Source organism: Bicyclus anynana, chromosome 3, assembly GCF_947172395.1.
Source record: "Bicyclus anynana chromosome 3, ilBicAnyn1.1, whole genome shotgun sequence".
Classification (NCBI taxonomy): domain Eukaryota; kingdom Metazoa; phylum Arthropoda; class Insecta; order Lepidoptera; family Nymphalidae; genus Bicyclus; species Bicyclus anynana.
The window spans coordinates 15,931,891-15,949,389 of NC_069085.1; the positions used below are offsets into that span (position 1 = coordinate 15,931,891).

General features: G+C 36.1%; 1 protein-coding gene across 2 annotated transcripts in view; it reads left to right on the forward strand.

The window, feature by feature from the left end:
• Window positions 1-602: 602 nt before the first annotated feature.
• The window catches only part of LOC112054787 (uncharacterized), a 143,324-nt gene continuing 126,427 nt past the window's right edge, over window positions 603-17,499 (forward strand). For both annotated transcript variants that reach the window (XR_008252372.1, XM_052891035.1), the window contains exon 1: window positions 603-922. Coding sequence is in view for 1 of the 2 variants with exons in the window: in XM_052891035.1 (XP_052746995.1) it covers window positions 841-922 (82 nt within the window). In the remaining variant the exon portion in view is untranslated. The remainder of the gene's footprint in view (window positions 923-17,499) is intronic.

The window sequence follows — 17,499 nt, forward strand, 5'->3', positions numbered from 1 at the left end:
TTGTAAATAATGACCTATCACTGAAGCACTTGATCCATTACAGTTACTAATCGATTATGTTAATGCTTGCTAAGATAATAAAAGAAAATAGCTATTTATTAAAAGATTCAATGACAACTTCGCCAGAAGCAGGTACTTTAATTTTTCGTTATTTTTGATTAGCTACACTTAAGCTCAGTAGCTTAGTACTCTTGCAAACTTTTAACGTATTACCTAGATAATGCTTTTTAGTAAAAAGTAAAATGTGAAAGTAACGTAAGTATAAAGTTTTAATTTAACGCGCCTTAGTCAGGAACAAATTTATTTTTAAAAATGTTATTTGGAAACTTTAGAATATTAGTACTGGTTTTGGGAACAAATGCTAAAACTTTGTTCTTGTTATTAATATCAGAGCTTTTAGGAAACTTTTTAAAGATTTGTATTAATCTGCAAGATCCCTTCAAAAACTTTTCTCAGAACTCGTAAAAGATACACAATTTCCACGAAAACTCGATCAATGTGTGTCGGACTTTCCCAAAAGCTACGGAGCTACGGTATGCTACGGCCGGCATGTTTTCAAGCGTGTACAATGTTGCAGAAAATTTAGTACCGCGTCAGCGCTCCAACAGGGAGGGTGTGTTTCGCGCAGTATTATTTTTCATTCTCGCGCGTATTCGTTTACGTACAAACCTTTAATCCAATTACAGGTTAAAATTATGAAGGTTCAATGACACGCTCCTTGGTTTATGGTTGATAATGGGATAAAGTGGTTGTAACTAATATGCGGTTAAAGGTTTTCCCGGTTTAAAGTTTCATTGTGTTTTGGTGGAAAATGTTTTGGGAGGATGTGAGTTTGGAAAAATGGTGAAGGCGTCTCGAACGCGATGTGCTCTCGGAGGATTTTTGCTGGCGTGGTGCGCTGTTGGGGTCCGGGGACTGATAGGTACTGTGACACTCTTGATGTTATGTAACAACAGCATATCGCTTTACACGCAGTTGCAGCTTTTAACGATCCGTTTCGAAAGCTTTTTTGGTTAATTTAAATAACTTGATATTTTTTGTTTCATGTAATACTTATTTTATAAGTAGGAACACAAATTATTATTTTATTAGATTGTTTTTTGTTTCAGTAGCTTCATGTTTATATTTCGTTGTTGTTATATTTTATGGAATATTTATTTTTTAGGTTTAATAGGTATGTCTAATAAACTAAGCATTTAGTTTTTTACGGATTTTTCAAAGATTTTCCTATTTATTTTACATATTGGATACTTACTTCCTACTCGTCAATGATATCAAATTACGAGTATGTTTTTATTTAATTTATTAGTTTTAATTTATGGCTTTTTATAGCTTTAGTTTTCGGTTTTGTAGTTTATTGTTTAAAATATTTTCGTTTTATTGCAATTGTGTTGGTCAAGCAACATTAACCATAACCAATAAGCGGGCGAGCTTTTGAAGTTTGAGAATCCCTTTTGAAGTTCGAATTAATTTTTATTTCGCGTTTCTTTACGAAAAGAAAATAAAAAATTCCAAATAGAAATGAGTAAAGAAAAGACATAAAATACGTAGCCGATCATGAAATAATTTAATTGATGGTAGATGTTCAATGATAATTATAATGAACAATGATAGGTACTATTATTAACGAAATGATGATGATGATGATGATGATGATGATGATGATGATGATGATGACGATGAAGAATCATAATAACCTTTTTCCATACGTCGATGTCGTGTTGACAAATTGCCACATTTCACCCCTTACATTTTTTCAATGTTATAATTTGCAGTGAATTCGCTAATCTTAAGCTTGGTCTACACGTCTGAAAATGTGTGTGTTTGTTGCTTGTGACTTTGTTTTGTCGGGATACGGTTTTTATAGTAAATATTTCATACATTCTTAACTCTAATCGCTGATAAGAATTGTAAATTGTAAAAAAAAATATAAATCGGTTGCATAGGCATTTAGCCTCGAATAGATTAGAGATTCAATTAAAAAAATACTCGTTCACACTGGTAGAAAAATAAACTAATTGGGTTTGAGTACGAACTCCAAGCCACATGCAAGTATTTTACCCTCAAGCACTGTTTATGTAGAGTATAAAATACATACTTAACATTAAATATTGCAAGGAGTCGAGTCTCCAACTCTCCAAATAGGTCTAAAAATAAATACGATATCCGAAGACTAAATAACAGTAGGCTTTTAATATTAATAAACATATTAGGAGCTTAACTATACATTAATTCGGCTCACGCCCATCGATCGTTGTCAGTTTTTGATAAACGTCAAACATGCCGCGATGTTCACTTGTTAATATTTTGACATATTTACACGTAGGTATAAAGAATCGAATATTGGGACACATGCCCTAATAAATTAAACATTTTTAGTGTATGATATTTAAAGGGCTATTTAATTTGTTGGAGTTACATCTACATCTATACTGATATTATATATAGGTGAAGAGTTTGTTTGTTTGTTTGATTGAACGCGCTAATCTCAGGAACTACTGGTCCGATTTGAAAAATTATTTCAGTGTTCGATAGCCCATTTATCGAGGAAGGCTAGAGGCTATATATTATCCCCGTATTCCTACGGGAACGGGAACCACACGGGTGAAACCGCGCGGCGTCAGCTAGTCAAGAAAATATGAGTACATATTACCAAAATAGTTTCACATAACTTTAGAAATAAAAGAGATTGTTCAGTCAATAATAATCTCAATTGATTATTTTTATAGAACCTGATATTATATTAATTGTTTTACATATTTACGTAACATTATTTGTAATCAGTCAATTTGCTCACTATACCAGAAAAATATTCATAAAAATTATCTGTATATATACATACATTACATTATAAACGGTATTTTCATCGATGCGTCCTAACCTTAAAAAAAACTATATCGGCACATGGCTGCAAATCCTCCGAGGTATTATATATTTTTTTAATACTCTCTATAATAATGCAATAAAGATTATTTACAACCAATTATAGTTCTTATAGCTTGAATAATAAAACATACATTTGTTTTTTAAAAAGGGCAACTATTTGTAGCATTTGGATTTGAATTGAGTTTGAATGCAAGGGAGAACCGCTATTGTGATGCGTTTGAATGCCTCTAACACAGATGTGCGGATTGATTTCTTGTTATCGAATATATTGTAGTTTAATTGAATCTGCCAGTTGGTAAGATGTTATCTAAATTAATTTATATATGGTGGTTACAAAATTATTCAGTTAAGCATGATTTGTCTGAATAATTTGGACGCGATTTAATTATAAAATAATTATAATAAAAACAAAGGTGATCCGAGAGAAGGTTTATATCACAGTGATAGTTCTTTTTTTTGTTTTATGAAAAATGTTTGTAACGTTTAAAAATATAGCCATATATGTTTAAACATTACAAATATTTTTGTTTCCCTCTAACTAAGCAAAAATTTTGTACTAGTAGTGAGGGTACGATAAATATACGAGGGTACGATATTTTGACGGCCTCCGTGGCGCAGTGGTATGCGCCCGGGCTGGGCTAGTTACCACCCTACCGGCAAAGACTTACCGTCAAGGACTAACTTGTAAAGAATAAAAAAAAAAATAAGGCCTAACAGGTGGGAATGGAACCCTAGAAATTTCGGTGAGTCCGGTCCCTTAACTGTTAAGCTGTTGACTTGATTAATATTTATCCAACATTTCACAGTCAACGTGACGCGTAGATAGATATAATTAATAATTAATAATTTATTATGTATTATCCGGATACCAAACCATATGGGTATCCGTGACAAAAATAATATTGTGAGAACACAATGATATTTAATTTCGATGTAACGCCTTATAAGCAATTATCTTTTAAGCCTGTAATTTTACCGAAAAAATGAGCATAGCGGTAGTAGTTCCCTACGAGCTTTTTCGAAACAAGCTTTTTTTATTAAAGGATTCTCAGTTAAGTAATAAATATGTATATTATCGGCATTTTGATTGATGAAAGGAATTTCTGACACAATCCATAATTATAGCTAAATTAATAGCACGACGCCTAGAGCTTTACAATTTTTTTTATTATAATTTATTTCTATTTAAAGTTAATTCGTTTGTCACTAAAAATGGTTTACAATTTCATTTGAATACCACTCAAAGAAGGTTGCCGGCGTCAAGCAGTAACCCAAAGTACCTCTCGAGCTGTCTTTGTAAGAGACAACTATAAATATGAAATACTTTGAGCTTTTGAGTTGTGACATTCATTGTTGTGGCGAAGCTCTTTTTTTTCTATGGGAAATTGGGTTAGGATCATTTGTCAAACGAAACTTAACAATAACTTGACGGATCGTTAGCAATTTGGAGCAGAAGTTGGCTGAAATTAACTTTTATAAAATTAATTAATTATCTGCTAGTTACACATCTAAACTTAAAAAAATATTAGGTATATAGAGATTTCAAAGATTTGTTTAATGATTTTGTTTGTTAGGAATTAGGTTCCGAAACTACAGGTGAGATTTTAAAAATTCTCTCATCAATGCAAAGCTCCACTATCAGTAAGTAACATAAGCTTCAATATATATCCTATTTCTACGGGAATGACATTATTTTAGAGATTAAGTTATTATCTTAAAATTAAAGGTAAGTATATAAAAAACAATGGATTACTTTTTCTCCAACATATTATATCATACTTTCATGTCTTTAGTCCGTACTATAATATTAAGAAACTAGCTGACGCCGCGCGGTTTCACCCGCGTGGTTCCCGTTCCCGTTGGAATACGGGAATAATATATAGTCTATAGCCTTCCTCGATAAATGGGCTATCTAACACTGAAAGAATTTTTCAAATCGGACCAGTAGTTCCTGAGATTAGCGCGTTCAATCAAACAAACAAACAAACTCTTCAGCTTTATAATATTAGTATAGATTAATAAAAAAAAACAATAATCATCAGGAAACAACCCTGGACACAGCACTAAAAGTTATTTTAATCAATTTAATGTAGTCACATAACTGAAAAGCATTCAAAATATCAAAGGTTCAAGTTTAAAGGAATTTATCTTTCAAGATTTGAACCACCCACAACAGCACCTCAAGCCAAGTGGCAGTGGTTCTCTGTCTGCGATCGCTAACGCTTCGAATACTAGAAAGATGTATGGGAATGGCATTTGCTATCAACAGGTAACGTGATCAAGATCTGTCATTCCTATACATCTTTCTATTTTCCGAAGCGTTAGCGATCGTAGAAAGAGAATCGACGTGCCACTTGGCTAAGGGGGCAGGGCAGATTAAACGGTAATCCGCATAAAATATAAACACGTATCAACTTTAAAGCGAAGTATTGTACTGCGATTCCTTCCAAGTTTTATTACATCTCTCTTGTCTGGCGAATTAGAAACTTTGGCTCGCTTTGAAGTGTCCCGTATTTTGTTACACATAGGTAGGTACATTTTAGATGCATGTTTGAACACCAGAAGCTGGCGTATGTCCAAGAGAGGTGTCTCTGACAATTCCCGGTCCACTTTTCTTGAATTTGACAACGGAAATTATGTCTAACTACATTTAATACTGCTTAGTCAAAAGCGTTTAAGAAATTAAATATCACGTATCTCAAACGGTGAATGTAAAACATCGTGAGGCAACCAGTGTTGAGCCAGCGTGGTGGACTAAGGTCTAACCCCCCTCATTCTGAGAGGAGACTCGAGCTCAGCAGTGAGCCGAATATGGGTTGATAACGAATAGGTAGGTAGGTACATTTTAGATGCATGTTTGAACACCAGAAGCTGGCGTATGTCCAAGAGAGGTGTCTCTGAGAATTCCCGGTCCACTTTTCTTGAATTTGACAACAGAAATTATGCCCAACTACTTATAATACTGCAAAATGAAAAGCGTTATGATTTGGTTTTAGTTTATCAGTATTTGTAGCTTTAGCAAGTCCGCAGTGTGAATAAAGTACCATTTTAACATCAACCAAAAAACTAATCCCAGATAAATGCATCTAAGCTACATATGTATATCTTAACATGGTAAATAACATAACAAGGTACATGTACAAATATTATTTGCGGTTTGAATGAAATTACACAGAAATTATAAAGATAAATACATACAACCTACATATGTAGATTTCATTTATTTAACGGTATATCTATAATATAAAAGTGAATCGAAAAATGCGTTGGTAAGCGCATAACTCAACAACGCCTGGACCAATTTGGCCATTTCTTTTTTAAAATGTTCGTGGAAGTTCTAGGATGGTTTTTACGGCGAGAAAAATTCGAATAATTGCCGGAATAACCATAAAAATAGCCCATTTCTTTTTTTTTCACATACAAATGTTTTCTAACTAAAACGTAGTCAATTTGATCTTTATTGTTATTGTATAAAGTTCATATTAATCATAACTAGAAAACGGGGTAGGGGTAGGGTAGTGGTGGGGTAGGGTAGGGGTACTTGAAAGTTTACACCGAGTTTCACGCGGACGAAGTCGCGGTCGTCCGCTGGTACTCTATAAATACAAGAATAAATAGATGTTGAATCTATCTCGAACCATTGGTAGAGTCGCTACAAACAGCCAGATTTCAAAAGCACGGTCATAGATAACTTACGTGAAGTAAATGGACATGAATTTGAATTAAAAATTACATTACGTATGCAAGTGTCATAAGTTAAAAGCTCTTTGACTTTGAAGCGAGGTCTGGTGTGGAATACATTATACTCTGCGACTTGGTGAATCCAGGCTACTTAGCAGTACTCCTATTTATTCTACGTGTGAATTAGCATCTTCCAGACAAGTACTCCTAAGTGTCGTCGCCTCAGACCAATTATTGCATAGGACCTGCCTCGCTAGACGTTACTTTTCTGTCAAAGTATATGATCAACGATCTAATGCGATTATAAAAATTGTCTCTATAGAATCGATGTTAAATAGTTGTAATCGTGTTCGTCGGTTAAAGAGCTCCGTAAAAATACCTTTTTGTGTAATTGAATTGTGTAAAAAACGGGCAAAAACTTCTATGTTAGTATAAGATATATACAAAATCTAAGCTCGTTTTCCTCACAAAATGACAGACAATTTTGTTCGTGACTATGAGTGCGATACAGGTCCTTCTATAATTGGTCTGAGGTCGCCGCACACGGGCCACACGCGACAGCCACAAACGCCGCTACAAGAAGCAAGAAGGGGCAACAAAAGTAGCTGAAGCGCGCGACAGCTATTTGTGGCCGGTGTCGATACTTGTGGTCGGTGGCTGATACTTTTTTAACCCATACAGGCAGTATCATAATCATCGGCGTTTTGTGTCGGTGTTTAGTGGCCGGTGCGCACCACAACAAGCGAGCAGCGACGATTGTAGCATGTGGCGGCCACCGGCGTCAACCGTGTGTGTCAAAACAACAGGAAATATGCCGGTAGCGGCGTTTTGTGGTTGTGGCCGGTGGCCCGTGTGCGGGAGCTCTAATGCGCATTCCATTGCTTTCCATCAAACTTTCGATCAGATTTTTTGACGGCCTCCGTGGCGCAGTGGTACGCGCGGTGGATTAGTAAGACGGAGTTCTTGGGTTTGATTCCCGGTTGGGTTGATTGAGGTTTCTTAATTGGTTCAGGTCTGGCTGGTGAGAGGCTTCGGCCGTGGCTAGTTACCACCCTACCTGCAAAGACGTACCACCAAGCGATTTAGTGTTCGGATACGATGTCGTGTGGAAACCGAAAGGGTGTAGATTTTCATTCAACTCTACAATAAGTTAGTCCGCTTCCATCTTAGATTGCATCATCACTTACTGTGATGATGCAAATGATTATATGTGATTGTAATCAAGCTAACTTGTAAAGAATAAAAAAAGCTACTTGGCAGTGCTCCTATTTATTCTACGTGTGAATTGACATCTTCCAGACATGCGCTCCCTAATGCGCATTTAGTTTTTTTACCATCAGACATAATTTGTAGAATTTCGTACCTCAATCTGAACAAAAGGCATCTCTTTGTTGTCCTTTAGTTTGCCTGTTTGTTTGTACATACAGTTGAAATTAATACCTACCCTAAGCACTGCCTTCTATTGAGCGTAGGTTCGAATCCGGTTCGGGGCATGCATTTCCAATTTTTCAGATTTAAGAATTTTAAGAAATAAAATATCAATTGTCTCAAACGGTGAAGGAAAAACATCGTGGAAACCTGCATAATTACCTGAGAATTTTTAAATTCGTATGTGAAGTCTGCCATTCCGTATTAGGCCAGCGTGGTAGACTATTAGTCTAATCCCTCTCATTCTGAGAGGAGACTTATGCTTATCAGTGAGTTGAATATGTTTTGTTAATTATGATGAGTCCAAAATCAATGTAATTTAGAGTTGTACAATGTAAATAAATAAGTAAATAAGAGTAAATTGATGAAGATTGTTAGAATCTGCTGACTGAATTAGTGTCATTAAGCCATCATTAAAGCAATTAAAGAAACAAACGTTAAAAAAGTCAACCTCAAAGTTTTGGGTTAAGTGGAATAGCTAACGAGATTGAAAATAAATTCTCCAACCTCAGATAGAGGAGAATCACCATCAATCATGGCCGCTTGATAGAGTGGCCACGCTTTTGTAAAGGTACCGATTTATTTCGATTTGTTTCAGTAAAACGTGTCGATCACAGGTTTAAATACAACTCATATCTCAAATTAATGTACCTTCTCGTATATAAATTGAGTACGTTAACAAATATATTGCGAGAACTTTGCCCAAAAATGTCTTTTGTGTTAGACCGAATTGTAGTGCGGCATGTCATAAAAGATTAGGCAAGTTGCGTAAAAATACTGGCCTCCTTAAAATCTATAAAGTCGTAATAAGTATTTTTAACATACAAGTAGGTAGGTAATTACATTTCTAAAAAAAAACTAAAAATATCTAAGGGTTTTCTAATTCGTGTCTTGGGCTAAATTGAGAAAATATTCCTTTTTATTAGCCGATTAAAAAGATAATTAATAATAATCATAAAATAACCAGCACTCTAACCACATGAGGCTATTAACTTCACTCGTAGTCTATAAATACTTATAAGTATAACAACATGCTGGAAGATTAATTACTTTTTGATCACAATTTCATTAGATTGATACAACAGCCAAATTGTTCATCTATTTGTTCCATACTAAATATACCAATCAATGCATACTGTTTCTAACAATTATATTTTGATACTCAATTGTGCTCGAGCTACAAGGTACAGACGTACTTAACATTTGGAGAAGGACTTTTTACCTACATAATAATAAAAAATGTACTAAAAAGGGTGTTATTTTATACTAAATGTTCTTTACGGAAACAATTTCGAAACCAATTTCCCGTGCACCTTTTATCGGCAGACCCGAGGGCCTTCACGAGTGAATGCTTATTAAATATTAACCGGCAGCTTTGCAGTAAATCTGTGCCCGGTTTAATAATGAAAGGCTTCTCACTTTAGCATACCCTTGCAAGGTTTAGGCGGCGTCTACACCTGACGTCTAGTACGCCGCGCACTGTAAGTCAACGCTAGTACAAATATTGTATTACAATAACCCCGAAAGTAAACAGTGGACAAACGAAATATAGACAAAGACATGCAGTAAAACTGTTGCGCATTTACTAATCTCTCATGAAATGCTTACATCACAACCAAGAACAAATTATACTAGTTTTTATACGCATACGAGTCTCGTGATAATGCTCTGGCGACAATCGAATTAAATACATAGGTACCACTGTAGCGTTATTCTGTAACGATGTTTCAAGACTTCAAGACAAGACATTGTGCGTCTAAAAATCATCTCTATCTCTTTCTATCACAATACTACAGATAGAGAGTATGTAAAACTCACACTGTCGAGTTATAGGAGCATCCTTACGTCAGCCACTCACAATCGGTTGACTGTAAAAAACATGATGGCTTGCGTTATAGAATAGCGCTACTGTTTTCACGAGACTCGATATTACCACCATGTGTTTGTGTGATTATTTGCCAAGGGAAAAACTGTCATTCGCATTCGTGCAGCACTCGTTGTGTGACTGGGCCCTAAATCTGTACCCAGCTTAATAATGTAAGACGTCTCAGTTTAGTACAGCTTTAACAAGATTTATTGCGTGTTAATTGTGTTTCTTTACTTGGATTTTTCATATGCTTTTTTTTATGTAATGCTTAAGTCTATTTTTTAAGTATGTTTTACTAACTTTGAATATTTTACACACTATCTGTTCCATGTTTTAGTGTATTTTATATTTTCACATAATATTTACTAAGTATTAAAACAGATACCGTCATATAAGATACCATCAAATAGGATATAGTGTGAGTTTCGGAGATCGATATAAAAGACAGACGAACCATCATACATCAGGATAAAAAAATAAGTATCCAACCGGTTGTGCAAACATCCAAGCATTATCACATTCATAAAATTATTAGGTACCTTTATCTAATAATTATCTATCAATTCCTATCTCAATAAATAAAAAGTGTAAAATAAGTACGAGGACATATTAATTCAGAACTTTTCTTGAATAGACCGTGCCAAGAACCAAGTTATAATAAATAATGAAACCTTAAAGATAGTTTCATCTCGTTTTAATTTAAGGTCTGGAGCGGACGTTGTGCTGCTAAGTTCAGTAATAAATTCTTTTTAGTAAAACATACTGAAATTTCGCTGCGACGAAAGTTCCACGCTCGTCCGGGAGACCCAAGAAGTGGGTCATGTCCTGCGGCGTGTGCCCAAGTTACGATACGTCACGACTTTTATGACGGAAAAGACACAAAAAGCCTTAACGTTTCGTTGCACTGGAGTTCATCCACAGGCACTGCTTCTGCTGTCTTTATTGCAATAGAATAATTCATTATTGCACATAAAATAAAGGTACAATGAAACAAGAAAACACAAAACATTGCAGCTCAATCAGAAATAACTTTGTATCTGGGCAAAAGTATATCGATTATATAATGATTTATTTGCAATTGCACGTTGTAGAGTCAACATCTCCTGAGGATGCTCCGGTTTCGGGGTGAAACGTACGTAGAGAGTATTTTGTCGGACCTGGGTGACGTTGTCGCATGGGTTCGTCGACTTTTCGCGGATGATAGCAAAATAAATAAATCATTATATAATCATGATGAACTTCCGCAAAGTAACGCCTGCTTCTATCCAATATTTAAAAGTATATCGGACATCTAAATATATAAAAGCGAATGCCGCTTGACGTACAAAAATAAAATTTGGCAGGATGTTAGTTTGTAATTAGTAGACGTCCACTAAGTACGAATTTTGCGACAGGGCCGGATTAAGGAGATCAAAGAGCAGATGAAGTTGCTAGTAGTAATTATACTGAGCATGCTTGTCCTATACTGAGAGGCCCGCGGCGAATTTATTGAGTGGAAAATAAATAAGAGATTTTAATGTGAGATTAGGTAGGTACCTATTTAAGAGCTCACATCCTTTGAGTTGTGGGCGTTCTGTCAGTTATGTCACTCTATAGTTACGCCACTGATAGCATAGTTTCAGTAGTAGTGTTTTGATATGACGCAAACACTTCAACTAAATACATCAGTTCTTTCAGCGTCATCCGTCCTTCTGTAAATAACAATGGGAACAGTGTACCTACTAACATGGCTTGCATCTTGGCCCCAGTCTGGGGACGCGGCCACCCCTCTCAATACAGCTTACGTTTTGTTGTATGCAGAATTGATTTCCCTCCCCCCACTGTTTTAACTATTGGGCCATGACTCTTGCTTTAAGAGAGATTATTGGGTTTCGAATGGTGCTTTTAAGATAAGGTTACCGATTTATCAAGTTTCTTGTTGCCTTGGATTTTGGTTGGGCCTTGGTTTATGCAAATATAAGGATTTTTCTCAAGTGTGTGCCATGCACTTTTAAATATTAATTGAATAAGAATAAAAATGAAAATTGGTTATTTTCGTGAACTTAAATATAAAGTTTAAAAGTTTTTTATTTGAGCAGTTTAAAAAGTACATAAAAACAAAAAGGTGACGGTGATCCCACAAAAGTTATAACTGTGTTGTGGTGATCAACGCCCTTCTACAGAGGTACATGACATGCATACTCGTACAAGCTTTGTTATAAAACATAATTTTTTATACAATTTGTGAAAAAGTAGTACGTGATTGAGTGTGTTAGTGTATGCGTGTATGTGTTTTGTGTGTGTGTGTTTATGTGTGCGTGTATGTGTGTGTGTGTGTGTGTGTGTGTTCGTGCGTGTGGATGTGGTGTACAGAACCAGTGTAGTTTACGGAGATCATGATTGTGTGAAAGAAATGACATGATATGTTAGTTAAAAAAAAAAGTGTGTCAGCCCCGACGCACGAATGAAGTTTACTCTTTCAGATCGACTGTGTAAATAGGTGTATGTTGCCCCGCAGCATACTACGTAAGTCTCAATACTCATGCCTGAAAAGTGAAGGTTCACAAAAAACGTAACGCTGTCATTCGTTCATCGAATTTTACTGCCCATGTTTTTTTCATACCGGGGGCAATATATGAAAAATCGATTCTTAAGGAGTAACCTCCAAACATACCTAAACGAAATTATAACAAGATTCTTTTATACACAACAGTCGCTTGTTGCGCCTTCCCCGATGTCTAACGTCACCCGGACGTGGATTTTCTCACGATCTCGGGGGCGTCCGGACTGATTCACTCAGGTCACGGTTACACCTTCCCGAATGGCCCTCTAAGCCCAGGTCCGAGTCTCATAGGAGACGCCCTTAGAGAGCCGTTCCGTCCTCTATCTTTATTTCAGCCTTCGGGTCTCATCAGGCGATGCGCTCGCCTAAACCCCCCGGTGACGCCGTATTGGTCCCACATGGAGCCACTTACTCAAAACAAAAAAAAAAAATTGTCGCACCTTAATATCCGTGGCCCACCGTCAACTAGGGTTGTGTAAAAATTGTGATCCCGTATTGTGTGTAAAGTGAAGTAAAGTGTGTAAAGTGTAGCGCAGTTGACGGATGTCTTCACAGGAACGAACGTACGCGATATTCGGCGCGAGCACTTTGTGTTTTTTCACATTTATTTTCCCGCGCATTATAAAAAAGGGGGAAAAACGAACCAATTTGTCTGATGATGTCTGTGTTAGAGAGGACCGTTGTTTTTGTACGTTTCATGCAGAAAATGAAAACTTTTCGACGCTGCACAATTACGTATTCGTGTTATACGAGTATGTACCTACTCGAACGGGTGGTGAGGTGTTATTACCTGTAGAGTCCTTTTTTTTATTTTTAACCGACTTCCAAAAAAGGAGGACGTTACAACTAGCACACCCTCCGCGGAATACGCAGATAATATGTGCAACATCGTGAGGAAACCCACACACCTGAGAATTTTCTTAATTCTCTGCGTTTGTGAAGTCTGCCATTCCGCATTTTGCCAGAGTGGTGGACTATTGGCCTAACCCCTCTCATTCTGAGAGGAGACTCGAGCTCAGCAGTGAGCCGACTATGGTTTGATAATGATGATGATGATGATTACAGATCAATGAATAGTAGTTTAACAAGACAATTAAGACATCTTTTACTGTCTATTCACATAAACAAATAGAAAAAGGAGCCCTCAAATTCCCTCCAAAATCGTTAATTTCCCTTGACGCGCTGCCCTTGCGACCTGTCCCTTCCGTTTATGCCGTTAATAAAAACAAAATGACTCTTTAGTCTGTCTATTTAACGTTTAATTTGCTGTAATCAAGAAGAGATTGATCCCACTTCGGAACAAATTGGTCCAACTTTAATAGATCTTTGATTATGTACAACTTCTTCGCGCGGTTTATCAAAGTGTTGATTTGTGGAAGGTCAATTGCTACTGGTTAGTCTAGTAATAGTAAAGGATACGGTGGCAATATTTCTAATGTTTTATTTGCAAGTAGTATTAGTTTTTAAATGTATAAATTTAGGTAAATAGAATTCAGTTTTAGAATTATTATAATATAGCGCTAAGCTAGCGAATTAGGTTGTTCCTAGTTTTAAGTTAAGAAAATAAAAAAATAAATGTTAAACTTTAGCGTACTCTAATAATAATACACAGAGTCAAAAAAATTTGAAAATTATATATTTTTAGCTTCAGTATCGTCTATATTTGTATGGCATTTGATATTATTATTTGAAACTAACCAAAATTTTCAAAATTTGTTCAATGATCTGTTTTACAGTTTTATTAAGTTCCTACAGAGTTTCTTTTTCTGTAAATCTTTACGTGATACAAAAAATAGTACAAAGAAAATGAATAACTGATTACTAAAACGAATTAATGAATATTTATTGTAATAAAACGATTTATAAATTACTTATTTGTGTTACAAAAAGAAGTAGAAATTACATACATATTTTAATCTCTCGTGAACAGTACTTTTTCTGAGGTATAGGCCTGTAACTATGCGCAGTAAGCAGTAACAGATATTAGGGTGTTATCGACGTACAGATGAGTAACTTTTGTCTAGCACTTTTCTTTATGATTGTATCTGCGCAGGCAACTGTCATTTTATTATTTACAATACAACTCTTTTGCAAGTTGTTCGCAATTTACTATACTGTTTTTGTATCCCTTAAAGAGTAAGAACTCACTTTCCATTTCTTACGGGTGGCTCTTGCATTACAATAGTTGTTGTGGGTCGTAGCTATAGTAACGCTTGATCAAAATTAAGCGCAAGGGGTGAGCTCGTGTGGAAACGAGACAAAAGGAGATTTCGCGCAAGTGTGAAAGAGAGATCAGGTGTTAGGGGTTGTTGCAGTGCGCACTTGGATGTGTTTGGTTAATATTGTCGAGTAATACGCCTCGGAGACTACCTACTTGGTGGTGTCTATACAAACAGAATGACTTAATTTTGTTTTGGCTGGTGGGAGGCTTCGGCCGTGGCTAGTTACCACCCTACCGACAAAGACGTACCGCCAAGCGATTTAGCGTTCCGGTACGATGACGAGTAAAAACCGAAAGGGCTGTGGATTTTCATCCTCCTAACAAGTTAGTCCGCTTCCATCCTTTATTGCATCATCACTTACCATCAGGTGAGATTGTAATCAAGGGCTAACTTGTAATGAATAAAAAAACAAACTTCAAAATTAGAACTAAAAGTGTTTCCTTGTTTGACCGATAATCGGTATTGTGGCATAAATTATATTGTTAATATTTGCTATAAAACTGATTATTTATCTAAATTCATTACCATCTGATATAGTTGTAGAAAACTGCCTGGTTGGTTTCTATTTTTTTTGCAAATTGATGATTGATAACAGAAGCTTTCTATAGGAACTCTTAAACTAAACAAGATAAAACCGTCTATCTTGGGCTTATTTGCAAGAGCAATCACTCTAGTGATACATTTAGACCATTTTATCGAAATTGTTTATTATTAAAATATATTTAATAATAAACAATTTCGATAAAAATATTTACATGACCCGGTGGTCCGTTACTTTTACAACGATACGCTGGCCATAGCTTCTCCTTTGCTAGAGTCGGGTTAAATTGCATTAGTCTGGTATTTGGATGAGTGGCTCGAATCTGCTCGATATCCCCCGCGTGCTGATTGCAGTCGCCAATGGAAAATGGCAATCGTACGATAAAGATGCCATTAATGTTATTGTATAGCATTGGTTTGTTGATAAAAAAACAGAGCCGTTGATAGCCCAGTGGATACGACCTCTGCCTCCGATTCCGGAGGGTGTGGGTTCGAATCCAGTCCGGGGTATGCACCATCAAGTTTTCAGTTGTGTGCATTTTATGAAAATTAAATATCACGTGTCTCGAACGGCGAAGGAAAAACTTCCTGAGGAAACCTGCATACCAGAGAATTTTTTTAATTCTCTGCGTGTGTGAAGTCTGCCCAGCCGCATTGGGCTGAGGGGTTAGTACATTAATTATAGATTAATGTACTAACCATTCTGAGAGGAGACTTGAGCTCAGAAGTGAGCCGAATATGGGTTGATAATAGCATTGGTAGGAGTGCAGATCGTGCTAAATGTTCGTAGAACGAAAAATTTTACTGGCATTCTATTTTAAACCTTTAGCAGAACCTCGAGATTTTACCTGCGTAATAGTTCCGATTCCCGTGGCTAGACGGGATAACATAATATATCCTTTGTTTCTCGATATAATGTAGCTTTCTATTGATGATAGAATTTTGCAAATCGGTCCACTAGTTTTTTAGTTTTTTCGTTACAAACAAAAATACAAATTTTTCCTCTGGTTAATAATTTATTATTAGTATAGATTTAACTATAGTTTATATTTAAATTCAGAAATTCTTCATACAATTTTAATTCAGAAATTAATTAAGACTTTCTTCTCTATCGGCCCATTATTTGTTGAACAAACAAACAATAAACAGACAAAAAGCGGATAATTCAGCTGTTTTTGTGTTTCTGCTATGTATTTCATGAGTAGGTCGTCATCAACCCATATTCGGCTCACTGCTGAGCTCGAGTCTCCTCTCAGAATGAGAGAGATAAGGCCAATAGTCCACCACGCTGGCCCAATGCGGATTGGCAGACTTCAAACACGCAGAGAATTAAGATAGTTCACTGGTATGCAGGTTTCCTCACGATGTTTTCCTTCACCGTTTGAGACACGTGATATTTATTTTCTTAAAATGTACACAACTGAAAAGTTGGAGGTGCATGCCCCGGACCGGATCGGACGGAGACAGAGGTCATATCCACTGGACTATCACGGCTCAATGAGTAGGTACTATAATTAAAAATTAATGTAGGTACCTAAAATTATGTGATTATATTATTATATTATTATAATTGTACTACGATTTTATTGTAAATAACAAATTTCTGAATTTGTACTATAAAATCAGCCGGTAAAAGAAATAAATGGAGACGGTATAGAAGTAATAAATTTTCAAGTGAAACGACCTAAAATCGCCAAAAATATCCTACAAGGGATAAGCCAATAGTCATCCCTTTAATTATTTCTCTAATCCACGATATTTGTTTCGGTTAAACCCCTGAATGTCTTTATAAATTAACGTCGAATGGTCTTAGAAGGGTTTTGTACATAATAGTATACTGACGGACGCCCGCGGTTTCGTCCGCGTGGAATTCAGTTTTTCAAATCCCTCGGGAACCATGAATTTTTCCGGGATGAAGTGCCTATGTGTTAATCCAGAGTTAAATCTATTTCAGTCAAATCGCTTTAGTACCCGCAGCGCAAAGGAGGAACAAACACACACACACACACACTTACACACCACTTACAAACTTACACACATTCTTACGCACACTCACACACACACACACACTCACACTTATACACACACACTTTCACACACACAAACTTTCGCTTTTATAATATTAGTGTGATAAGGAGATGAGTCGAAGAGCCGTGGCAGTCCAGTGGATATGACCTTTGCCTCCGATTCCGGAGGGTGTGGGTTCTAATCCGGTCCGGGGCATGCACCTCCAACTTTTCAGTTATGTGCATTTTAAGAAATTAAATATCACGTGTCTCAATCGGTGAAGGAAAACATCGTGAGGAAACCTGCATACCAGAGAATTATCTTAA